Source organism: Hypanus sabinus, chromosome 4 (genome assembly GCF_030144855.1).
Source record: "Hypanus sabinus isolate sHypSab1 chromosome 4, sHypSab1.hap1, whole genome shotgun sequence".
In the NCBI taxonomy this organism is placed as follows: Eukaryota; Metazoa; Chordata; class Chondrichthyes; order Myliobatiformes; family Dasyatidae; genus Hypanus; species Hypanus sabinus.
The window spans coordinates 68,854,662-68,881,204 of record NC_082709.1 but is presented as its reverse complement, the minus strand read 5'-3'; the positions used below and the strand labels follow the sequence as shown (position 1 = coordinate 68,881,204).

The 26,543-nt window shown below is 45.2% G+C and overlaps 1 protein-coding gene across 3 annotated transcripts in view; it reads left to right on the top strand.

Moving 5' to 3' along the window:
• LOC132392864 (sperm-associated antigen 16 protein) overlaps positions 1 to 26,543 on the top strand; it is a 777,809-nt gene that overhangs the window by 495,805 nt on the left and 255,461 nt on the right. For all 3 annotated transcript variants that reach the window (XM_059967355.1, XM_059967357.1, XM_059967356.1), the window contains exon 14: positions 3,591 to 3,656. In XM_059967355.1, coding sequence (XP_059823338.1) covers positions 3,591 to 3,656 — 66 coding nt within the window. The remainder of the gene's footprint in view (positions 1 to 3,590; positions 3,657 to 26,543) is intronic.

Sequence of the window (26,543 nt, the reverse complement as noted above, 5' to 3'; positions counted from 1 at the left end):
ACATTGATTAGGTTTACAGTCACATTTAATCTTGCTGTCAGAAGCAATGAAAATAAACAAGTCAAAGATAAACAAAATGAAGAGATTTTAAGCAATAAACTATTTATGAGGGAAATATGAAATAATCAATAAACGATGATACCTTTAAATTATTCCAGTGGAGGTGTTTTCTAGCTGCTGAACAAATATTCTGCTATTTTAGGTTATGAAAGGACGTTGAATCATTCATTAAATGAGTGATGCATACCAATTGATGTAATTTGTCTGCTATACAAATTTCAACTGAATATCTGTGGTGCATTACTACCTTGTGTTATTTATCCACAGATACCATTTGTGAGCTCTGAAGGCATTCTTGGCAGCCCATAACAGACTCTAGGGTAGTACTGTTAATCAAAGAAAGTGTCAAAGCAGTGCTGATTGGTGATATAGAATGTGGTTGTTTGAATTGTGGGGAATTAATGAATGTGTGGCATCAGGGAAAAACAGAAGTAATATATTATCCAGGAGTTTGAATGAGGTTTTTGACATCAGCTTTGCCAACATTTATTGCCTCCAGTTCCTGACTTCTTGCATACTGAGGGAATGAATGATTGCAGGTTGAGACGTGTTTCTGCTGTTCAACTGTTCTTGCCTCTTCATGTTTGGTTTTCTTTTATAAGAAGATGTTAGAATTAGCGAGGTATGAAAGAAATTAGGAGAAGGCTCATGCAGAGTTTAAACAATGGCCCAGATGTAATAGCTAAGTGGCCTGTTACCATGGTGTAAATCTCTTCCATGATTGTAATTACTTAAGATTGAAATCACACCTCAAGTTTCTAAAATGAAATATCTGAATTGTATTTGATTAGGTAATATTTTAATGCCTGCACTCCTTTGAAGAATTTTGTTTCATCTTCAGAACATACTGGAAGCCTTTTAAGTCCAGCTTGTTCATGAAATATTTATTTCACCATCAAACCATAAATTCAATTAAATTTGACGCAGGTGCTTTCATTAATACCTCTCCAAAGAGATTGTCTAGTTTTAGCATTTAATCAAAGGGGATTCTTAGAGATTTGATGCTTTCGGAGAGTATAGCAAATTGGAATCTTTGTGCAAACAAGAATGACAGACTTTACATGGCATTACATGGAATATTTTGTATTGAAACAGTCTGTTAGACCAACTCATTCATGCCAGCATTTATGATGTTGGAGCTTCAAGCTGCTTTCCCTTTTCCTTTCTTTCTGGTGTATATATCTGGCTCAGATGCATATAAAGTAGAATAACTTCCTGGTACCAAATTTAGCCTTTTCACTCCCCTCTAGGTAAAAGAATTTCTTCTGAATTGTTTGATTTTTTTGGTAACTCACTGTTATTTATGGTCTAAAACTCTTAAACATAAATCTTCTGCGCACCTGGAATATTGTGTTCATTTCTGGTTACCTCATTATAGGAAGGAAGAGGAGGCCTTAGAAAAGTTACAGAGGAGATCTACCAGGATGATGCCTGGATTACAGAGCATATTTGATAAGGATAGGTTGAGCAAGCTAGGACTTTCCTCTCTAAAACAAAGGACAATAAGAGATGATTTGATCTTATAATAGGTTAAACGGTTGGCACAACATCGTGAGGCTGAAGGGTCTGTACTGTGCTGGAATGTTCTATGTTCTATTATTAAAATAAATTATTATAATTTTACTGGGTGAGGCAAGAGAAAGTATGGAAATAGTTAAGATATTTTACACAGAGTATGCACCTTTACAAAAGGCACAAAAAATAAAAAGTGCTGAGGATCCAAGGGTCAAATTGGAGTAAAGAACTTAAAATAAATATTAATAAAGAAAAATTACTATAGAAATTAATTGTATGAAACTCACGCGCGTGCTTAGCCACTCTATTTCAGTGGTTTAGAAGGTAGCAAATGGGAGAAGAGAAATGTGATTCTGCAGATCAGTTAGCCTAACATCATGCACCTAATCTGAATTAAGAGCCCAAAAATTTTATTACATCACGTTACTTACGAGTGCTACACTTTCATTTGAATTTCTACTGTCAAGATAATTAATTATTTTTAAATGACTGAAGTTGCAACATCAGCTATCACCACATGATGGCTGAGGTCCACAAATGTGCCAGTGAAGTTGGCTGCCACTTTCCAGCTAGAAAGAATTTTCAAGCTCGCACAAATCCTTCAAAGGTCAAATCTAGCTCTCCTTACATTCCAAGACATTGCATGCATGCATGTATAAATAATCAATTTTTGTCCTTATCCTCTCCATTTAAGGTCCTTTTCCAAATTACCTGCAGAAGAACTTGCACAACTTCATCTTTCAGGCTACTAATACCAAAGATAAACTTTACTCTCCAAGTTAAACTTTAGTCTCTAGCCTAGCTGCAAGTCACTCATAAGCAAAAATCACCATGACCTGATCCATGTCAGTGTCTGAGCTGGTGATAGCTGTTGTCAAATTGTGTGTACCTGACCAGGGTCTTTTTATAATCATAGCTAATATGAAAGAGAAGCACAAGGATATGGTTCTGCTGAGGGATGGGGAAATGATATTGCACATTTGTTCCATATGCTGCATATAGATCATAAGAAATTGCAGCATGAGGGGGAAATGGAATGTGCAGCAAATTATTTATGAAGATACTGTCCTCTGTGGTTTCAACCTTTCAGACTCATAGATAAGTACTGTATTAGGTGTGATTGCTGATTCTTGGAAGATGTTGGTTGGTTAATAATGAGGTAATGTTACATTGAATAGCTACTGAGCTACTGCTACAGTTGTTCGGTGTTGGCATTCACTGACTTTGATTGTAGGTCATTGAATATTTTATGGCACCGTGAACAGGTTATTACCATATAACTTTTTGCATTGGTTACTACTGATACTTTCTTCAAGTAGCTCCGTACTGTGTTCATTTGGATTGGTTCCTGGACACTTGCAGACATATCACAACCATCCTACATTTCACCTCCTGGACCAGGCTAATAGTCCAACATACAAAAACGAGATTGAACTCCTCAGTGAGTCCCACTGCCTGCTGGTGCTGCTGCCATCACCTCCCCTTTAAAAGAAGCAGGTCACCTTTATGTAGAACTGGCTGACTATAAGTAGTGCTGCTGACTCGTTATATTTATTCTTTCTTTTTACAATATTTTTATTCAGAAGAAAAAAACAAGATTTACAGAGTGCAACACATAGATACATCTCAACATAATGTGTACATCCATATATTGTGATAAAATTGATCAAAATGTTATAGCATAACACATAAAGGTATACCACTCTGTAATCAAAAATTTAAAGATAGGTCATACATCATAAAAAAATAAATTATTGACACATATACAGTGTTTGCTGCCTCTATGAATGTGCAAGTCAACAGGTAAGATCAAGGTGCAATGCTCGCCTGCATCAAAATCAACATGTGGGGGTTAATCACATATTACAATCCCAGCACCTGTTCTAGGGATAATCAAAATTAGCCAATTTGAGTATAATTAAATATTTTTCGTACATACTTCCAACTCTCACACAAACCAATGATTAAAAAGCTGAATAATTATTTAAAACAGCATTTTTTCTTTCTTCTTTTAGGGATTATGTGCTCAAACTTTCTTTGGACATCAACATTCCTGTAACGATGCCACCTTTAACCTGAAGGTAAGGTCCTTGTGTATCTAATAATTTATAGAGAGACTGAAAATATAGTGAAATATGCAGTATGGATTTTACAACAGGAAGCTCTTGCTGACCATATGGATGGGTCATTTGAAAATGTAACACAAAGAGTTAGCAAAGGTATTGTGATATATGTGCTATATTTGAAGTTCAGATAGGTGTTTGATAAGATGTTACTGTAGCGGTGTGCTACACGCAGTGCTAAAATTACGACACGGAGTCGGTAACTGCTGTCGAAGGAAAAAACTTTATTTGAAATCTTCAGCCTCACTTTTAAGCCTCCCTCAACCTGCCCCCCATGGCGCAGAGGCTCCAAAGCTCTGTGCTCGCAAACCCCCGTAGGCTATCTAATTGTGAGTCGGTTCGGATGTGCCAGGAAATGGGTCGCCACATAACCGCCCCCCCCCCAGAACCGGCGATACACCCCCCAATGTCCACAGTCTGGGCCAGAACCTGCTTGGGAGGTCGGCCTCTGCGCCGAGGTGCCGGAAACTCGGCCGGTTGCGCCAGGTCCACATGGACTGGTTTGAGGCGGTCCACCGTGAAAACCTCCTCTTTCCCCCCAACGTCCAGCACGAACATGGACCCGTTGTTCCGGAGCACCATAAACGGCCCCTCGTATGGCCGCTGCAGCGGTAGCCGATGCCCGCCCCTTCGTACAAACACAAACTTACAGTTCTGTAGGTCTTTGGGTACGCAGGTCGGGTGCCGCCCGTGCTGTGAAGTGGGTATGGGGGCCAGGTTACCGAGCTTCTCGCGTAGTCTGCCCAGGACTGCTGCGGGATCTTCCTCTTGCCCCCTTGGGGCTGGTAGGAACTCCCTGGGGACGACCAGGGGCGCGCCGTATACCAACTCGGCCGACGAGGCGTGCAGGTCGTCCTTGGGCGCTGTGCGGATGCCGAGTAGGACCCAGGGAAGCTCGTCCACCCAGTTGGCTCCTCGCAGGCGGGCCATGAGGGCCGACTTCAGGTGACGGTGGAAACGCTCCACTAGCCCGTTCGACTGTGGGTGGTAGGCAGTGGTGTGGTGCAGTTGAGTCCCCAAAAGGCTGGCCATAGCTGACCACAGGCTGGAGGTGAACTGGACGCCTCTGTCGGAGGTAATGTGGGCTGGTACACCAAAGCGAGATATCCAGGTGGCGATCAGGGCTCGGGCGCAAGATTCGGAGGTGGTGTTGGTGAGCGGGACCGCCTCTGGCCATCTTGTGAACCGGTCCACAATAGTCAGGAGGTGCCGCGCTCCGCGCGACACTGGCAGGGGGCCCACAATATCCACATGAATGTGGTCGAAACGCCGGTGGGCGGGATGGAACTGCTGCGGTGGGGCTTTGGTGTGCTGCTGCACCTTGGCCAGCTGGCAGTGCAGGCACGTTTTGGCCCATTCACTGACCTGTTTGCGGAGTCCGTGCCAAATGAACAGTTGTCCGGATGGAGGGATGCGCCAAGTTATGAATGGAGTCGAAAACGCGGCGTCGCCAGGCTGTCGGGACGACAGGACGGGGCTGGCCGGTGGCGACGTCAGAGTAGGGTCCTCTCACCCGGGCCCACGGGGAGGTCCTGGAGCTGCAAACCGGAGACTGCGGTTCTGTAACTCGGAATCTCCTCATCCGCCTGCTGCGCCTCTGCCAGTGCCTCAAAGTCTACCCCTTGGGAAAGGGCACGAACGGTAGGGCGAGAGAGCGCATCCGCCACGACATTGTCCTTACCCAAGATGTGCCGGACATCCGTCGTGTATTCAGAGATGTAGGACAGGTGACGTTGCTGGTGGGACGACCAGGGGTCGGACGCTTTCGTAAACGCAAAGGTAAGCGGTTTTTGGTCCGTGAATGCGGTGAAGGGCTGACCTTCTAGGAAGTACCTGAAATGCCGGATTGCCAGGTAGAGCGCCAACAGTTCCCAGTCGAAAGCACTGTATTTGAGCTCGGGTGGTCGCAGGTGTTTGCTGAAAAATGCCAGGGTTTGCCAGCGACCTGCGATGAGTTGCTCCAGCACCCCACCGACTGCCGTGTTAGATGCGTCCACTGTGAGGGCGGTAGGGGCGTCCATTCTGGGATGCACTAGCATTGCGGCATTCGCCAAAGCTTCCTTCGTTTGAACGAAAGCGGCGGCGGACTCCTCGTCCCAGGTAATGTCCTTGCTCGGACCCGACATCAGGGCGAACAGGGGGCGCATGATCCGGGCAGCTGAAGGGAGGAAGCGGCGGTAGAAATTGACCATACCTACGAATTCCTGAAGGCCTTTGATCGTGGTGGGTCGGGGAAAGAGGCGGACCGCATCTACCTTAGCGGGCAGAGGGGTTGCCCCATCTTTAGTAATCCTGTGGCCCAGGAAGTCAATGGTATCGAGTCCGAACTGGCATTTGGCGGGGTTGATTGTAAGACGGTACTCACTCAGTCGGGCGCAGAGTTGACGGAGGTGGGACAGATGCTCCTGATGACTGCTGCTGGCTATGAGGATGTCATCCAAATAGATGAACGCGAAGTCCAGGTCCCGTCCCACCGCGTCCATTAACCGCTGGAACGTCTGTGCGGCATTCTTCAGGTCGAACGGCATGCGGAGGAATTCGAAAAGGCCAAGCGGGGTGATGAGAGCCGTTTTGGGGATGTCGTCAGGATGCAACGGGATTTGATGGTACCCTCGGATGAGGTCTACCTTGGAGAAGATCTGTGCGCCGTGCAGGTTTGCTGCAAAGTCCTGAATGTGCGGCACAGGGTAGCAGTCCGGTGTGGTAGCCTTGTTTTTAGCCTGCGGTAGTCGCCGCACGGTCTCCAGCCCCCCGTCGCTTTGGGCACCATGTGCGGGGGGAGGCCCATGGGCTGTCGGACCGCCGGATGATCCCCAATTCCTCCATCCTCTGGAACTCCTCCTTCACCAGTCGGAGCTTGTCCGGGGGAAGCCGCTGAGCGCGGGTGTGGAGGGGTGGTCCCTGGGTCGGGATGTGGTGCTGTACGCCGTGCCTGGGCATGGCCGCTGTGAACTGCGGTGCCAGAACCGATGGGAAATCCGCCAGGACCCTAGTGAAGTCGTTGTCGGACAGCGTGATGGAGCAACTGGCAACTGGGCTGCACCCAGGGAGAACGTCTGAAAGGTCTCGGCGTGGACCAGTCTCTTCCTGGGCAGGTCGACCAGTAGGCTGTGAGCCCGCAAAAAATCCGCACCCAGAAGCGGTTGGGCTACGGCAGCCAGTGTGAAGTCCCACGTGAACTGGCTGGAGCAGAACTGTAGCTGCATCTATAGGTCCTTACTGTGCTGCCATTCACAGCCCGCAGGGGGGGACCCGGTGCCCTGCTGCGGGTGTCATAACTCGTTGGAGGTAAAACGCTGATCTCAGCCCCAGTATTGACCAAAAACCGGCGTCCCGACCTTCTATCCCACACATACAGGAGGCTATCCCGATGGCCAGCCGCTGTAGCCATCAGCGGCGGCTGGCCCTGGCGTTTCCCGGGAACTTGCAGGGCGGCCAACAATGGCGGGCTTCTGCGCCCCACTGCTGGTGGTAGAAGCACCAGTGTTCATTGGGCCGGGGGTTGGCGGGCTCTGTGGCCGGGCCTGGACTGGTTTGCTGCCGGGAGCGTGGCTGGGAGATCTGTGCGATGGACGCCCAGCTCACATTTTTGGCGTTCCACAGCAAGTCCGCCCGGGCTGCCACCTTCCAGGGGTCACTGAAATCCGCGTCGGACAGCAGCAGGCGTATGTCCTCGGGCAGCTGCTCCAGGAATGCCTGCTCAAACATGAGGCAGGGTGTGTGTTCGTCGGCGAGAGACAACATCTCATTCATTAAAGCCGATGGAGGTCTGTCTCCCAAGCCATCCAGGTGCAGTAAACGGGCAGCCCGCTCGCGCCGTGAGAGTCCGAAAGTCCTGAGGAGCAGGGCTTTGAATTCTGTGTACTTGCCGTCTGCCGGGGGCGACTGTACGAACTCCGCGACCTGGGCCGCTTTGTCCTGGTCGAGGGAGCTCACCACGTAGTAGTAGCGGGTGTCTTCTGAGGTGATCTGGCGAACGTGGAATTGGGCTTCGGCTTGCTGGAACCATAGGTTCGGGCGCTGTGTCCAGAAACCCGGCAGTTTCAACGAAACCGCATGAACAGAGGCGGCGTCGGTCATTTCTGGTCCAAAAATCGTTTGGACTGTCGGGGTCACCAATTGTAGCGGTGTGCTACACGCAGCGCTAAAATTACGACACGGAGTCAGTAACTGCTGCCGAAGGAAAAAACTTTATTCAAAATCTTCAGCCTCACTTTTAAGCCTCCCTCAACCTGCCCCCCATGGCGCAGAGGCTCCAAAGCTCGGTGCTCGCAAACCCCCGTAGGCTATCTAATTGTGAGTCGGTTCGGATGTGCCAGGAAATGGGTCGCCACATTACATTGTTTACTCATGATTAAGGTGACAACATGTGAGCCAGGAGCAGAAACGACACTAAACTGACTGTAAAGTAGTGGCATTAAGTGTGCTTAAAGTCTGCCAGAAGTTGGAAAGCAGCATTCCACAGAGACCAGTGGATGCTGAGACTACTTTGAATCTTCATATGAGCAACCAATTTAAAATTAGGACTTGTATTTGAAACAGAAGAGATATAACAAACCACAAGAAATTAATACAATTCCTGAATAGATGGGTGATACATGGAATACACTATTTAAGCTAAAAGTGTAATTATGGTAAAAGTCCAAAGGGATTATGTGTGCAAACACAACAGATCAATTACATGAAGAATGGTAACACAAAAATACAACTGCAGATGCTGTGGATCAAAGAATACGTACACAACACTGGAAGAACTCAGCAGGTCAGGCAGCATTCGTGAGAAAAGAGTAGCCAACGTTTCGGGCCGAGACCCTTCATCAGGAATGGGGGGGAAAGAGAGGGCCGAAGCCCAGTAATAGAGATAGGGGAGGTGCCAGGTGGAAAACCAATCAGAGGAAAGATAAAGGGGGGAGGGGGAGGGGATAAGCATGAAAGAACTGTAGAGATAAAGAAGCAGGAAGTTGAAAGGGGAGAGAGGCAGAGAGGGACCTGGGATAGGGGAAGGGGGAGAGGGAGGGAATTACTGGAAATTGGAGAATTCAATGTTCATACCACCAGGCTGGAGGCTACCCAGATGGTAGATGAATCAAGAATGGTATTTGGTTCCTTCCTATAACAGAAAACAGGCTTGTATTGAAGTTATACAACCTTAGTTCAGCCATGCTTGTGGTGCTGTACACACTTCTGGCTTTTGTACTATAAAAAGAATGCAAACGCATGAGAAAACATGCAAAAAGATTTCCATACATGGTATCTGAAGGAGTCTATACTATTAGTACTGACTGCAGTTTTAAACTCTGTAGTTAAGGAGATACTTCTCTTGGAGGTCTTATGTAATAGATGAGAGGGCTCTCCTGTGAGATTGAGTTGGATGGGGTTAGACGCACTTGAGTTTAGAACAAATAAATTTAATTTCATTGAAGCTTATCAGGTTCTAAAAGGAACTAGTATGGGAGACATGGAAGTGTTCATAAATGCTGTCTGAGTAATATTTTGTGTTAATATTATGTGAAAGTTTATTCCCGATTATTGATACAGTGATTGACCAGCCCTAGTAATTTAATGAATGCTTACATGATATTAATCTTCTTGCAGTCTTTAAAACTGCTTACTCATATTGTGTATAATTTTGGATATTTTGCATGTAAGTCTAACTTCATATTCCTAATTCTTACTGTTGTAATGTGAGTATTATTAAAAGTAAGTTAATACCAATCGGGAAGCTGTTGGTAACAAGAGGCTTGTTCTGGGATTGGCAGGGTTTTTACTTCTGGTATGCATTGTATATAGTTCCTCCACCCATGCCGCACGAGGTACCTAGAAGCCTCTGTATTGTAAATATCATTTGCCGTCCCAGATAAAGATGTCCTTTTGGCCATAAAATTGTCGAGTGGTTCTTTAGTAAAGTAGAAGTTACCACATATTTTTGGTGACGAGGTGAACTGGTCTTGTGGATGTGTTGGCACGTTTCGAACAGGAGCTGTGAGCGGACAAGGAGCTTCGCGTTCAGATGGCTATGTTCGGGACGATCAGTGAATTTGTGGAGGGAGCCGAGGGCTGGCTGGAGTATCAGGAAAGGTTGGGACACTTTTTTCCTGTGCTAATGGAATTACTGAGGAGGCTAAGAAGTGCTCTATTCTCCTGAGTGTGTGTGGGGCAATGACGTACAAGTTGATAAGGAACTTAGCCACACCGCGGAAACCAGGAAAAATTCCATATGACGAATTGGTCATACTCCAGTGCAGTCACTTAAGGAATACCTGCATTTGAGTTGCCATCCTTTGGATGAGATATTAACCAAGTCTATCCATCAAAAAAGACAAGTTTAAGAATTAACAATCTAATTGAATATTTTATATAAAGAAAAATTGATTCAAATGCACCATTTTGAAAACATAAGATGATAAGATATTGGAGCAGAATTGGGTCATTTGGCCCATTGAGTCTGTTCTGCCATTTCATCATGGCTGATCTGTTTTTCCTCTCAGGCCCAATCTCCTGCCTTCTCATAGTCTCTTTTCATGCCCTGACCAATCAAAAATCGATAAACCTCTGTCTTCGATATGCATGAAGACTTGGCGTCCACAGTCACTTGTGGCAACGAATTCCATTGATTCACCACTCTCTGGCTAAAGAAATGCCTTCTCATCTCCATTCTACAAGGACACCCCTTTATTCCAAGGCTGTGTCTTCTGTTATTAGACTCTCCCACCAGAGGAAACATCCTCTCCACATTTACCCTATCAAGGCCTTTTCCTATTTAATTGGTTTCAATTTGGTCACCCCTCATTCTTTTCGATCCTAGTGAATACAGGCCCAGAACCATCAAATGCTCTTCATATGACAAGCCATTCAATCCTGGAATCATCTTTGAACCCTCTCCAATGTCAGCACATCTCATAGGAATTTTAGAAATTCCCCCTCTTGGGATCCAGTACCGACCTGATTTTCCCAATCTACCTGCATGTTGAAACTTTCCCGTGATTATTGTAACATTGCCCTTTTGGCATGCATTTTCTATCTCCCATTGTAATCTGTAGACAACATCCTTAATACTGTTTGGGAATTTGTATATCTCCCATCAGGGTCTTTTTACTCTTGCACTTCCTCAGCTCTACCCACCATGATTCAACACTTTCTGACTCTATGTCACTTCTTTCTAATTATTTGATTTCATTTTTTAACAACAAAACCATGTTACCTCTTCTGCCTATCTGTCTGTCCTTTCAATACAATATGTATCCTTGAACGTAAAGCTCTCGAGTATGATCTTCTTTCAGCCAGGACTCCAAGATGCCTATAACATCATACATGCCAATCTGTAACTGCTACAAGTTCATCTACCTTATTCTGTTTACTGCGTGCATTCAAATATAACACCTTCAGTCCTGTATTCACCCTCTTCAATTTTGTCAGCCTTTTATATTTCTACTCATCCTGTTGACTGCAGATTTGCCTCTCAGCCTCTCCTTGCTAGAAGTCTATCTACACATTACAGTCGGCCCTCCTTAGCCGCGGGGCATTGGTTCCGAGACCCCCCGTGGATACCAAAAAACGCGGATGCTCAAGTCCCTTATTTAACCTGGCTCAGTGCGGTGGTCTTTAGTGTTTAGTCTTTAATCTGCAGTGTTTCTGTTCTTGAAAATAATCACGATCACGATTGAAAATAAAGTGGAAGTAATAAAGTGATCAGAAAGAGGTGAAATGCCGTTGGTCACTGGAAAAGCATTAGGCTACAGTCGGTCAATGATCGGAACAATTTTAATGGAGCATGTGAAAGGCCCTGCCCCGATGAAAGCTGCAATTATTACTAAGCAATGCAGTGGTTTAATTATTGAACTACGTATGTTTCTTAAGTGTTTTATATGCATAGAAAGGTAAAATATGTACTATATACTAAGAAAAATGTTTTCTAACTGACGCTAAATACCGGATGTACCCGTTCCAATTTCAAATCCGACTTAAAGACGGACTCAGGAACGGAACTCATTCATAACCCGGGGACTGCCTGTACTTAAGTCATTTCTAGATTACTTATAATACCTAATACAACGTAAATGCTATGTAAATAGTTGTTATACTGTACTGTTTAGGGAATAATGACAAGAAAAAATAGTCTGTACATGCTCAAATAACGAGTGCTGGAGAGAGAACTTCCGGGTTTTCCCGATCCGCGGTTGGTTGAATCCGCGCATGAGGAATCTGCGGATCAGGAGGGCCGACTGAACCTTTGTTTGAAATCCAATTCTGTCATCCTTAGCACTATCACTCTGTTTCCCACCCCCCTGCCAAATTAGTTTAAACCCTCCCGAACAACTCCAGTAAACTTGCCTGCAAGGATATTTGATCCCCTTGGGTTCAGGTGTAACCCATCCCTTTTGTACAGGTCATACCTTCCCTAGAAGAGATACCAAAGATCCATAAATCTGAACCACTGCCTCCTGTAACAGTTCCTCAGCCATGTTTTCAACTGCCAAATCATCCTATTCTTACCTACCCTGTCGTGTGGCTCAAGCAGCAACATAGAGATTATTGTCCTGGAGGTCCTGTTTTTCAGTTTTCTACCTAGCTCCTTAAAATCTCTCTTCAGAACCTCCTCATTTTGTCTATTTATGTCATTGGTGCACCAAGACTTCTGGTAGCTCACTCTCGCCCCATCATTAGCCTATCCAAAGCCCAGCCATTTCCATACACCCCAACACCAAATTAACTACCCCATGATCGATGAATGGCTAGGCATAACTCAAATGCCATCTATAAATTTGCTGATGATACAATCATTGTTGGTAGAATCTCAAATGGAAACAAGAGGGCATACAGGAGTGAGATATGCCAACTAGTTGAGTGGTATCGCGGCAACAATCTGGCACTCAATGTCAGTAAGACAAAAGAGCTGATTCTGGACTTCAGGAAGGGTAAGACGAAGGAACACATACCAATCCTCAGAGAGGGATCAGAAGTGGAGAGAGTGAGCAGTTTCAATTTCCTGGATGTCAAGATCTCTGATGACCTATCCTGGTCCGAATATATCGATACAGTTATAAGACAGTGACTATACTTCATTTGCAGTTTGAAGAGATTTGGCATGTCAACAAATACACTCAAAAATTTCTATAGATATACTGTGGTGAGTATTCTGACAGGCTGCATCACTGTCTGGTATGGGGGTGAGGGGGAGGAGGGCTACTGCACAGGACCGAAAGAAGCTACAGAGGGTTGTAAATTTAGTTAGCTCCATCTTGGGTATTAACCTACAAAGTACGCAGGATGTCTTCAAGGAGTGGTATCTCAGAAGGCACTGTCCATTATTAAGGACCTCCAGCACCTAGAGTATGTCCTTTTCTCACTGTTACACACAGCTTCTTCCCCTCTGCCATCCAATTCCTAAATGGGCACTGAACCCATGAACACCACCTCACTTTTAAAATATGTATTCTTCATTTTGCACGATTTTTAATCTGTGCGATGCACTGTAATTGATTTAATTATTTATTATTATTATATTTTTCTTCTATATTATGTTTGCATTGAACTGCTGCTGCTAAGTTAACAAATTTCAGGACACATGCCAGTGATAATAGACCTAATTCTGTTCAATTGTTGCTCTATTTTTTTATCCAAAATATTCTTCCCTCGTCCCGTGTAAGACCTTTCTTCTTTTCTCATCATTTCCACACTCTCACCTGAGCAGATCATAGAGGGAAGATTTTTTTTTAGTGTTTGTTTTCTATCCATTGTACCCTGTGTAATGCCAAAGACAGTAGAATGTCAATGCCTATTGGATACTTTGGTCTCTCTGCAATTCTAAACGTAAAAGAATCTCTAGGCCAGTATTTCTCGAAACAGCAGGTTCCTCAAAGGTTGCAACCAATATTTATCCTTCAACCAGTAACACTAAAATTAAAAAATATGGGCTTCATTACATTTGGCTCTACTACCCCCAGCTTGCTTGCTGCCACATTTCTTACTTCACATCAGCAACAACACTTCAAAAATACTTAATTGGTTGTGAAACAGTTTGAGGTGGCCTGAGGTCATGACAGTCATTACCTAAATGCAAATTTTTCACTTTGCAACTGCATTGATTTTAGCAAGGCAGTTATATTACAATTCACTTTCTCACCACTAATGCTTCTCTTTTGGACATGCATTTTGTATTGGCTCCAACAAATTACCATACATATTATAGAAAGAAATGTTAACAACCGATATTGAGAATGATATTGCATAACTACAATTTGCTTTCCTTTCATACAATGGCTGTTAAAACCAGCTAATGTAAACATTAGTATGACAAATTTATCATTTTATCTTTGTTAACCCCCAACCATTTTGGTTACCTTTGACTTGATGTTCTTTCTGAATAAAGACATCTGAAGTATGTTAGGCTTATTCAGAAAGTAAGGAGGCATGGGATCCAAGGAAATATGGTTGCCTGGATTCAGAATTGGGTTGCCCACAAAAAGTAGAGGGTGGTAGTAGATAGGGAATACTCAGCCTGGAGGTCTGTGACTGTATTCCACAGAGAGCTATTTTAGGAACCCTGTTCCTTGTGATTTTTTTTTAAAAGACTTACATAAGAAAGTGGAAAGGTAGGTTAGTAAGTTTGCAGATCACAGGAAGGTTTGTGGCATTCTGGGTAGTGTGGAAGGTGGTTGCAGGTTACAACAGGACGTTGATAGAATGCAGAAATGGGAATTGGAGTGGCAGATAAAGTTCAATCTGGAGAAGTCAGAGACATAAAACACCACAACACAAAAACAAGCCACTTGGCCCATCTAGTTGATACCAAACTATTATTCTGCCTAATGCCTTCGACCTGTACCTGGATCACAGCATCCATACCACTCCTATCCATATACTTACCCAATTTTTTCTCAAATGCTGAAATCACATCCACTACTTTGGTGTTTTCTGAACTCACATCACCCTCTGAGTGAAGAAGTTCTCCCTCATGTTGCCCTTAAACATTTCACTTTTTGCCCTTAACCTCTAGTTCCAGTCTCACCCAACTTCAGTGGAAAAAGCCTCCTTGCATTTACCATCTATACCCCTCACAATGTTGTTTATTTCTATTAAATTTCCTTTATTCTGCTGTGCTCCAGGGAATAAAGTGCTAACCTATTCAAACTTAACCTACAACTCAGGTCCTCAGGTCCCAGCAACATCCTTGTAAATTTTCTCTACACTTTTTCAATTTCATTGGTATTTTTTCTGTAGGAAGATGATAGGAAGATGACGAGAACCGCATAAAATATTCCAAATTAGGCCTCAGCAACATCTTTTACAACTTCAATATAAAATCTCAACTCCTGTACTCATTACTTGGATTTAAGAAGGCCAGTGTGCCAAAAGCTCTCTTTAGAGCATCTTTTAGCTGTGACACGACTTTCAAGGAATTATGGATCTGTGTTCCCAGACCCTTCTATTCTACTGTATTCCTCAGTGTATCCTGGTACATTCTCACAACATGCAACACCTCACACTTGTCTGCGTTAAATTCCATCTCCCATTTTTCCGCACAATTTCCAGCTGGTCCAGATCCTGCTACTTGCATTGATTGTCTTCCTTGCTGAACCCTACATCCCCAATCTTGGTGGCATCTGCAAATTTGCTGATCCATTTTACCACATTATCAGCCAGATTGTTGAGAAAGATGATAAACAACAATGGACGTTTATCCCTGCAGCACACTAGTTACAGGCCTCCAGTCAGAGAGGCAACCATCTGCTACTACTATTTGTCTTCTCCCGTGAAGTCAATGCCAAATCTAATTTACTAACTTATCCTGAATGCCAAGAGACTGAACTCTCTTGACCAACCTCCCATGCAGGACCTTCTCAAAGGCCTTGCCAAAGTCCATGTACTATCCACTGCCTTTTCTTCATCAACAGTCCTGATAACTACCTTGAAATACACTATGAGATTGGTTATATTGGTTATTGACTATCTACCACACAGTCAATAAGACTATCCCTGATCAGTCCCTGTCTATCCAAATACATTTATATCTGTTCTCTTAGAATACTTCCCAATAACTTATCCACAACTGTTGTCAAGCTCACCAACCTATAGATTCCCAGTTTATTTTTAGAGCTTGTCTTAAATAATTGAACAACATTAGCCAATCTCCAATTCTCTAGCACCTCATCCATAACTAAGGATGAGGTAATGAACTTTGGAAGATTGAACTTGAAGGCACAGTACAGGGTTAAAATGGCAGGATTCTTAGCAGTGTGGAGGAATGGAAGGAACTTGGGGTCCACATTCATAGATCTCTCAAAATTTCACACCAGGTGATAGGGTGGTTAAAGAAAGTGCATGGGGTATTGGTCTTCATTAGTTGGGAGAATTGAGTTCGAACACAAGGTAATGTTACAGCTCTATAAAACACTGGTTAGATCACACTTGGAATATTGTGTTCAGCTCTGGTCACCTCTTTATAGGAAAGGATGTGGAAAATTTACAGATGGTGCAGAGGAGATTCACTAGAATGCTTCCCAGCTTAGAAAGCATGTCTTATGATGAGACGTTGTGCAAGCTAAGATTTTCTCCTTTGAAGCAAAGTAGGATGAGAGCTGACTTGATAGAGCTGTTTAGGTTGATAAAAGACAGAGATAGAATAGATAGCCAACTTCCTTTTCTCAATATGGGACTGTCTAATATGAAACAGCATAATTTTAAGGCAATCAGTAGAAAGTATTCCCTTTTTAGCAGAATCAGGCCATCTGACCAATCAAATCTGCTCTATCATTCCATTATAGCTGCTTTATTATCCCCCTCAATCCCATTCTCCTAACCGCCCCATAACCTTTGACATCCTTCTTAATCAAGAACCTATGAACCTGCTCTTTAAATATACTAAATGACTTGACCTCTACAGCCATCTGTGGTATTGAATTCCATACATTCACTACCCTCTAGCTGAAAAAAAAATTCCTTATCTCTGTTCTAAATGGATGTGCCTCTAGTTTGCAGATCTGCCCTCTGGTCTGCATCCACTTTAGGAAACATCATTCCCACATTCTCTGCATCCAGGCCTTTCAACATTCAATAGGTTTCAACAAGATCCCCCCTCATTCTTCGAAGCTCCAGCAAGTACAATCCCAGAGCCGTTAAATGCTCTTCATCTGTTAAGCCTTTTATCTGGGAACCATTCTCATGAATTTCCTCACCCTCTTCAATGCTAGCATATCTTTTCTTAGATAAGGGTCCAAAACTGCTCACAACAGCCCAGGTGTGGTCTGACCAATGCCTTAAAAAGCCTCAACATGATATCCTTACTTTTATATTCTAGTTGTCATGAAATCAATACTGACATTACACTTGCCTTCCTTACCATTGACTCAGCCTGCAAGTTAACCTTTAGTGAATCTTGCACAAGAACTGCCAAAGCCCTTTGCCCCTCTGATTTTTGAATTTTCTCCCCACTTAAGAAATAGTTTACACCTTTATTCCTTCTACCAAAGTGCCTTACAAGACACTTCCCTGCACTATGTTCCATCTGCCGCTTCTATACTCATTCTCACAATCGGTCTACATCTTTCTGCATACTCCCTGCTTCCTCAACACTATCTGCCCCTGCACATATCCTTGTATCATCTGAAAATTTGTCCACAAGTCCATCAAGCTCATCATCCAAATCATTGACACACGATGTTACATGAAAAAAAGCAGTCCCAACACCAAGCCCTGTGGAACACTGCTAACCAACGACAGCCAACTAGAAGTCTCCATTTATTCCCACCCTTTGCCTCCTGCCAGTCAGCCAGTCTTCTAACCATGCTAGTATCTTTCCTGTAATACCATGAGCTCTTATCTTGCTAGGCAGCCTCATATATACCAACTTGTCAAAGGCCTTCTGAAAATTTAAGTGAACACCATTCTTTGACTCTCCTTTCTATATCTCATCTGTTACTTCTTCAAAGAATTCCAACAGATTTGTGAAACAAGATTTCCACTTAAGGAAACCATGCTGACTTTAGCCTATTTTGTTATGTGCCTTCAAGTACCACAAAACCTATCCTTAATAATGGACTCCATCATCTTCCTAACCACTAATGTCAGGCTAATTGGCCTAACTCCCTTCTTAATGAGTGGAGTGACATTTGCAATTTTCCAGTCCTCTGGAATCATTCCAGAACCTAGTGATTCTTGAAAGATCATTACTAATGCCTGCACCATCTCTTCAGCTACCTATTTCAGTATCCGGGGGTGTAGTCCAACTGGTCCAGGTGACTTAACAAGCACGTTCTCCTTAGTAATAGCAACTATACTCAATTCTGACCTTAGCCCTTTTGAATTTCTGTATACTGCTAGTGTCTTCCCCAGCGAAGACTGATACAAAATGTCCCACTCCATCACTGGCCACTCTACTTACACCTCCCTTCTTTTTATTGGTTCAAATAAAACTGCCTCCCAATGATTCTTTGTAGCGGTGTGCTACACGCAACGCTGAAATAACGACACGATGTCGATGAACTGCAGTTACAAAAGAGATTTTATTTGAACTTTGCAGCCTCGCTTTAAAGCCTTCCTGATCCCACCCTCCCCGGGCAGGTATGCTGTAGCGGCCACGTATTCACAGTCCTGTCCCGCGTGCGGATGCTGCAGGGGGCACGTATTCACAGTCCCATGCGAGCTTTTCCCTTTGTTGGTGAAGCAGACCTGGCGCCCTTTTGGGACTGGCCTTTATGCCGGCGCGCTGGCTATTTGTGAGCCAGTTCGAGTGCGCTAGGAAGTGGGTCGCCACATAACCCCCCCCCCCAGAACCGGCGATACACCCCCCAATGTCCACAGTCTGGGCTGGACCCTGTTTGGGAGGTCTGCCTCTGCGCCGCGGTGCCGGAAACTCGACCGGTTGCACCACGTCCACATGGGCCGGTTTGAGTCAGTCCACTGTGAAAACCTCCTCTCTCTCTCCCCAACGTCCAGCACGAACGTGGACCCATTGTTCCTGACCACCGTAAACGGCCCCTCGTAGGGTCGCTGTAGTGGTGGCCGATGCCCACCCCTTCATACAAACACAAACTTACAGCTCTGCAGGTCTTTGGGTATACAGGTTGGGTTCTGCCCATTCTGCAAAGTGGGTATGGGGGCAAGGTTGCCGAGCCTCTTGCGTAGTCTTCCCAGGACTGCTGCGGGTTCTTCCTCGTGCCCCCTTGGGGCTGGTATGAACTCCCCTGGGACGACCAGGGGTGCGCCGTACACCAACTCGGCCGATGAAGTGTGCAGATTGTGTTTGGGCGCCGTGCGGATTCCAAGCAGGACCCAGGGAAGCTCGTCCACCCAGTTAGGTCCTCTCAGGTGGGCCATGAGAGCCGACTTCAAGTGACGGTGGGTGGTAGGCAGTTGTGTGGTGCAGCTGTGTCCCCAAAAGGCTGGCCATAGCTGACCACAGGCTGGAGGTGAACTGGGCGCCTCTGTCGGAGGTAATGTGGGCTGGTACACCAAAGCCAGATACCCAGGTGACGATCAGTGCCCGGGCGCAAGATTTGGTGGTGGTGGTGGTGTCGGTGAGCGGGATCGCCTCTGGCCATCTTGTGAACCGGTCCACGATAGTGAGGAGGTGCCGCGCTCCACACGACACTGGATGGGGGCCCACGATATCCACATGAATGTGGTCGGAACGCCGGTGGGTGGGGTGGAACTGCTGCGGCAGAGCTTTGGTGTGCCGCTGCACCTTGGCCGTCTGGCAGTGCATGCACTTTTTGGCCCATTCACTGACTTGCTTGCGGAGTCTGTGCCAAACGAACCTGTTGGAGACCATCTGGACAGTTGTCCTGATGGAGGGGTGCGCTAAGTTATGAATGGAGTTGAAAACGCACCGCCGCCAGGCTGCCGGGATGACGGGATGGGGTTGGCCGGTGGTGACGTCACAGAGCAGGGTCCTCTCACCTGGGCCTACAGGGAGGTCTTGGGGCTGCAAACTGGAGACTGCAGTTCTGTAACTAGGGATCTCCTCGTCTGCCTGCTGCGCCTCCGCCAGTGCCTCAAAGTCTACCCCTTGGGAAAGGGCATGAATGGTAGGGCGAAAGAGTGCGTCCGCCACGACATTGCCCTTTCCTGAGACGTGCCGGACATCCGTCGTGTATTCGGAGATGTAGGACAGATGGCGCTGCTGGCGGGACGACCAGGGATCGGACACCTTCATGAACGCAAAGGTAAGCAGTTTGTGGTCCGTGAACGCGGTGAAGGGCCTACCTTCAAAGAAGTACCTGAAATACCGGATTTCCTGGTATAGCGCCAAGAGTTCCCGGTCGAAAGCACTGTATTTGAGCTCGGGTGGTCGCAGGTGTTTGCTGAAAAAAGGGTTGCCAGCGACCCTTGATGAGTTGCTCCAGCACCCCACCGACTGCCGTGTTAGATGCGTCCACTGTGAGGGCAGTAGGGACATCCATTCTGGGGTGCACTAGCATCGCTGTGTTTGCCAAGGCTTCTTTCGTTTTAATGAAAGCGGCGGCAGACTCCTCGTCCCAGGCAATGTCCTTGCACGGACCCGACATCAGAGCGAACAGGGGGCACATGTTTCGGGCAGCTGGAGGGAGGAAGCGGTGGTAGAAATTTACCATACCTACGAATTCCTGAAGGCCTTTGATTATGATGGGTCAGGGGAAATGGCGGACTGCGTCTACCTTAGCGGGCAGAGAGGTTGCCTCGTCTGTAGTGATCCTGTGGCCCAGGAAGTCGATGGTGTCGAGCCCAAACTGGCATTTGGCTGGGTTGATTGTCAGGCTGTATTCATTCAGTCGGGCATAGAGTTGACGGAGATGGGACAGATGCTCCTGACGACTGCTGCTGGCTATGAGGATGTCGTCCAAATAGATGAAAGCGAAGTCCAGGTCGTGTCCCACCGCGTCCATTAACCGCTGAAACATCTGTGCGGGTTCTTCAGGCCGAACGGCAGGCGGAGGAACTCGAAAAGGCTAAAAGGGGTGATGAGTGCCGTTTTGGGGACGTCGTCAGGGTGCATCGGGATTTGATGGTATCCCCGGACAAGGTCTACCTTGGAGAAGATCCGTGCGCCGTGCAGGTTTGTTGCAAAGTCCTGAATGTGTGGTACAGGGTAGTGGTCTGGTGTTGTAGCCTCGTTCAGCCTGCGGTAGTCGCCGCATGGTCTCCAGCCCCCTGATGCTTTGGACACCATGTGCAGGGGGGAGGCCCATGGGCTGTCAGACTGCCGTATGATCCCCAATTCCTCCATCCTCTTGAATTCCTCCTTCGCCAGTCGGAGCTTGTCCAAGGGAAGCCTTCGAGCACGGGCGTACAGGGGTGGTCCTTGTGTTGGGATGTGGTGCTGTACGCAGTGTCTGGGCCATGAACTGCGGTGCCAGAACTGATGGGAAATCCACCAGGACTCTGGTGAAGTCGTTGTCGGACAGCGTGATGGAGTCTAGGTGTGGGGCTGGCAACTGGGCTTCACCCAGGGAGAACGTTTGAAAGGTCTCGGCGTGGACCAGTCTCTGCCTCGGCAGGTCGATCAGAAGCGGTTGGGCCACGGCGGCCAGTGTGAAGTCCCACATGAACTGGCTGGAGCCGAACTATAGCTGCACCGTACGGGTGCTGTAGGTCCGTACAGTGCTGCCGTTTGCTGCCCTCAGGGTGGGACCCAGTGCCCTGTTGCAGGTGTCGTAACTCGTCGGAGGTAAGACGCTGATCTCGGCTCTGGTGTTGACCAAAAAACGGCGTCCCGACCGCTTGTCCCACACATACAGGAGGCTATCCCGATGGCCAGCCACTGTAGCCATCAGCGGCGACTGGCCCTGGTGTTTCCCGGGAACTTGCAGGGCGGTCTACAGCGGCGGGCTTCTGCGCCCCACTGCTGGTGGTAGAAACACCATTGTTCGTTGGGCTCCCCACACCTGCCTCTGGGGTTAGCGGGCTCTGTGGCCGGGCCTGGTCTGGTTTGCTGCTGGGAGTGTGGCCTGGTGATCTGTGCGACAGACACCCCACTCTCCTTCTTGGCTTTCCACAGCAAGTCTGCCCGGGCTGCCACCTTCCGGGAGTCGCTGAAATCCGCGTCAGACAGCAGTAGGCGCAGCTGCTCCAGGAATGCCTGCTCAAACATGAGGCAGAGCTTGTGTCCGCTGGCCAGGGACAGCATCTCATTCATCAAAGCCGATGGAGGTCTGTCTCCCAAACCATCCAGGTGCAGTAAGCGGGCAGCTCACTCGCACCGTGAGAGTCTGAAAGTCCTTATGAGCAGGGCTTTGAATTCTGTGTATTTGCCATCCACTGGGGGAGACTGTATGAACTCCTCAACCTGGCCCGCTGTGTCCTGGTCGAGGGAGCTCACCACGTAGTAGTAACGTGTGTCCTCTGAGGTTATCTGCCGAATGTGGAATTGGGCTTCTGCTTGCTGGAACCATAGGAGAGGTTGCAGCGTCCAGAAGCTTGGCAGTTTCAACGAAACTGCATGATCAGATGCGGCGTCGTTCATCTTCGGCCCAAATATCGTTTGGGCCAACGGGGTCACCAATTGCAGCGGTGTGCTACACGCAGCGCTGAAATAATGACACGTAGTCGATGAACTGCAGTTACAAAAGAGATTTTATTCGACTTCGCGGCCTCGCTTTAAAGCCTTCCTGATCCCACCCTCCCCGGGCAGGGATGCTGTAGGGGGCACGTATTCACAGTCCTGTCCTGCACGCGGGCTTTTCCTCTTGCTGGTGAAGCAGATTTGGCGCCCTTTTGGGACTGGCCTTTGTGCCAGCGCACTGGCTACTTGTGAGCCGGTTCGAGTGCGCTAGGAAGTGGGTCGCCACAACTTGTTCTTTTCAAATGGATCCTGCCTGGCAATGATGTATCACTCTCACTCATTACTTAAAGTTTTAGGGAAGATTTCAAAGACAGGTATTTTACAAAGGGGGCAGTAAGTACTTAGAAGACCCTGCCAGTTGTGGTGGTGGAGGCTAATATATTATGGAGATTTAAGGAATCCTTAGGTAGGCACGTGGAGTAAAGAATAAATGGAGAGCTCTGTGGGAGTGAAGTGTTACTTTGATCTTGAAGTAGATTAAAATGTTGGCACAACATCATGGGCCAAAGGGCCTGTAATGTGCTGCACTTTCTATCTTCCATGCAGAGGCATTTAGAAGTGAACATGCAATAGACAATACTAAACAGTCCAAGTCAGTCTGCAGATCCAGAAAAATCAGGAAAAAAAATAAGACCTAGTAGGGGAGAAATGGGATTTCTCTGGGAAATATGGCCTAGAATCATAATATACAATGGAACAGTACCTGCTTAATCTGGTGCAGAATGCACATAATATTTATGCTCCAACCTTATTGCTATCACTGCAATTTTGAAGCACCAAATAAATTTCTTATGTCCAGTAATGGTATCAAATACGTATCTATCACCAGTTGATTGCTGCCACGCCACAAGTTTAATAGGCTCACACATGTGGTCAAGTTTAGTAAAGACATAAAAAAATTCTTTGTGTACAACCGCAGCACCAACACTGCTACTGTATACACTAGCACACAGAATACACATGTAGTCCTTGCTACGGTACACACATCCCTCACCTAATAATCTCAATCAATCATTACTCTTGTAAAGTACTCATGAGTCTCAGCATATTTTTATACACTTGTCTCCACTCCCTATAATCTGCTCATATTGTACTTTCAGCTATTCAACCAATACCAATCCTCTTTATCTTCAGGGATGCTGCAGAATGATTAGAAAACTGCTAATGTGTCCTGCTGCTTAAAGACAAAAGAAAGGAAAAAATATGTAATTATATGGCAGTCTTTCCTGAGAAAATATACTTTACAGTAATGAAGTACAGAATAAATAATTTGAAATAATACATGCTAATCAAGGATATTCAGTATGACCTTGTTAAGAAAACTTAATGCCTGACTAATTTGATAGACTATTTTTCAGAAGAAAACAGAAGTATTACCGAAGGTAGCAAATTTGAAGGAGTCCACATGGATTTAGTAAAACAATGTACAAGTCCCTTTGGCAGACTGCTTAGGAAAGTAAAAACTCAAAGTGTTGGTGGAAAGTGGAAAGATGAATCTTCCTTATTATGGAAAACAAATGGTAATGGTTGAAAGAAGATTTTAGTAACAAGAGGGTTATATCTAGTGCTGTTCATGGATTTTAATGCTATGTCACTTGCTTTTCTGGATATGTACTTTTTTTTAATTGAGGGGATGAGGACAATAGGGTTAACTGCAAGTCCAAAATTGTCTTCTTGAAAATTGCTATTCTTATGGTGAAGGCTCTTCCATAGAATCTTGCTTTATGCAAACACACACTACTTCTTTATGAAGAACTGTGAGTGGAAAAAGACAAGCTGCAGTCATCTTATGACTGGCGGAAAGATCACTGATGAAGCAGATGAAGATGGCTGAGCCTAGGGCACTATCCTAAGCATCTCTTACACCAGGATGATTACCCTCAACAACCACAGCCACCTTTGTAGTTCAATGTATGGCTTCAGCAGTGGTGAGACTTTTGTCCTTTTTGAACTAAGACTGCAATATCTAGTGCCAAATGCATCTGGAAAAATCCATCTGGCCACTTGTGAGCAAGCTGTTGTTAAATGCCAGTTGATAATACTGTAAACAACATCTTCCACTAATTTGCTGATGATTGAGAATGGACTGATGAAGCAGTAATTAGCCAGATTAAATTTATCCTGCTTTCTGTGAGCAGGAATATACTTCGGCAATTTTCTCCATTGTAAGATAGATCCCAGTTTATAACAATACTGAGACAGGTTGGCTAGTGATGCAGCTGGTTAGAAAACATAACTCTTCAATGCATTGCCTTTGCCTGTCTTAGTAAGGCACTCTATACCTTCTTGGAAGATTTATTTACTGTCTTGGGGAGAATTGTTTCCTGCATAGTATTATCTGCTTAGATAATAAGAAGGGTTGCCACCTTAATTTATTAGTGATGGAGAATGCTATTTCATTTTATTCCATATAGATTAGGGGTTCCCGACCTTTCCTTATGCCATGGACCAATGTCATTAAGCAAAGGGTCTGTGGACCACAAGTTGGGAACCCCTGATATAGACAGTTGTTTAGATCTACCTAGTTGTCTGATCTATTGCAAGTTTATACTTTTTCTCTAAATAAACCATTATTATGTAATCTCAAATAATAGTGATATTTAACACTTAAGTAACTCTTTCACTATCAGTAAGTTTCTTCTGCAAGATTGAATTTGTTCTGCATTAAGTAATTTGTGAAAGTTCCTGAATTTGTTGAGTAGTTTCTGCTCGCATTTGTGATTCTTTCTTCCAGTTACAAATCCCACTGATTATGGGAATCCTGCCAGGAAATGGTGAGAAGAGCTTTACTTTACCCATTGTCTATAGCGACGTACATTCACTGAGGAAGAGTCTCCCTAAGAAAGGTTGCCGCCTTGCTTGGGCAGGAAAATCTCTGATTCTTGTCAGTGAGCAAGAGTCATACGAATATCACATCTCTGCTTCTTGTGCAGGAAATGTTGACAGTTAACTTCCAGTTTGTTAGACCTGTCATCATTGAGAAAACTCATGTTCCTAGACTGTTGGTGAAGGATTTTTGCATGATAACAGTTAAGTTCTGTAACCTGAAGGTCAGTGATCAATACTATGTTCTTAACACCCTTTGAGCCCTAACCCATTCATTTCACCTTTAACAAAACTATACAACTCAGTACACCTAATCTAGACTAATTTGCCCAGATATGTAGATAACTATGAGTTGGGGAAGGAAGGGGGAGGTTGATGCACTGATGCTTGCTGCTGCTTGTGCTGGGAACGGGGAGGTGGCAAAGGGGCTTTGGGGATCTAATGTTTTTGTCATTCATTCTTTTGGATTTCTTCTGTTTTTGTGAATGTCTGTGATGACTAAGTATTTCAGATTGTAAACTGCATACATTCTCTGATAATAAATGGAACCCTTTGAACTATTAAGAAAGGCAGGCTGTAGATATTTCAGACAGGGTTTTCCTTTTTTTCTCAAGGCAGAGGGTGTTGCTGCCACTCCTCCCTTGAAAGAAGCAAGACTGTGTAATCTCTTACAATTCTTGCAAAATATAGATTGGTGAATTAAGATCAACTGGATTTACTCCATGTGTTGAAGCAGAAGCAGGTTAGGAGTAGAAGTACAGTACATAAAATGGAATACGCACAGGAATAGACCCCATCTAGTTGGTCTATACTTTGGATTAAAATATAAATGCCACATTTAAATCAATCAATGCAAAGATTATGCTGAATTGAAAAGAATAGGAGAAAGCCTGTGCATAAACAGTGGTATGGGTCATTGGACTGGATGGCTTGTTTCTGTGCTGTAAATACTATGCATCTGTTCATTCCACAACTGATGGACTTGCCCAAATTTGCAGTTTGTTTCCTTTTTTCTTTGGAATTGAAGCTCTGATCTGATACTATACTATATAGGTATCATGCCCATGTAGCTGAGACAATCAAAATATTTTTCCGGATTTGTCTTGGTGCAACATTTTTTACCCAAGAAGTTGATAAAATGAGATGTCACCTATCAAAAGCCATTCTAACACTTACAGGTATTTTGTTATTTGGCATGAAAACCTGTGGTGTTTTAAGGGAAAATTTTAAAAGATAATTAGTAATGAGAATAGTTGAAAAATGCTGGCTTTCCTCTGGTGAGGTTACAATTTTTACCCACTCCAATTTGTACTAGCAAGTTTAAGACTCCTGCCCAAATATGAAGCTCCTGAGCTTGCTGACTGAGCTCTCAGGTGGTTTTCTGACAGTGTTCGGCATGCATTTCACATGGTATCCAATAGTACAACATAATCTTAGTGGAATTCCCAACTGTTTTGATGCAAGATCTGTTAATATAACAG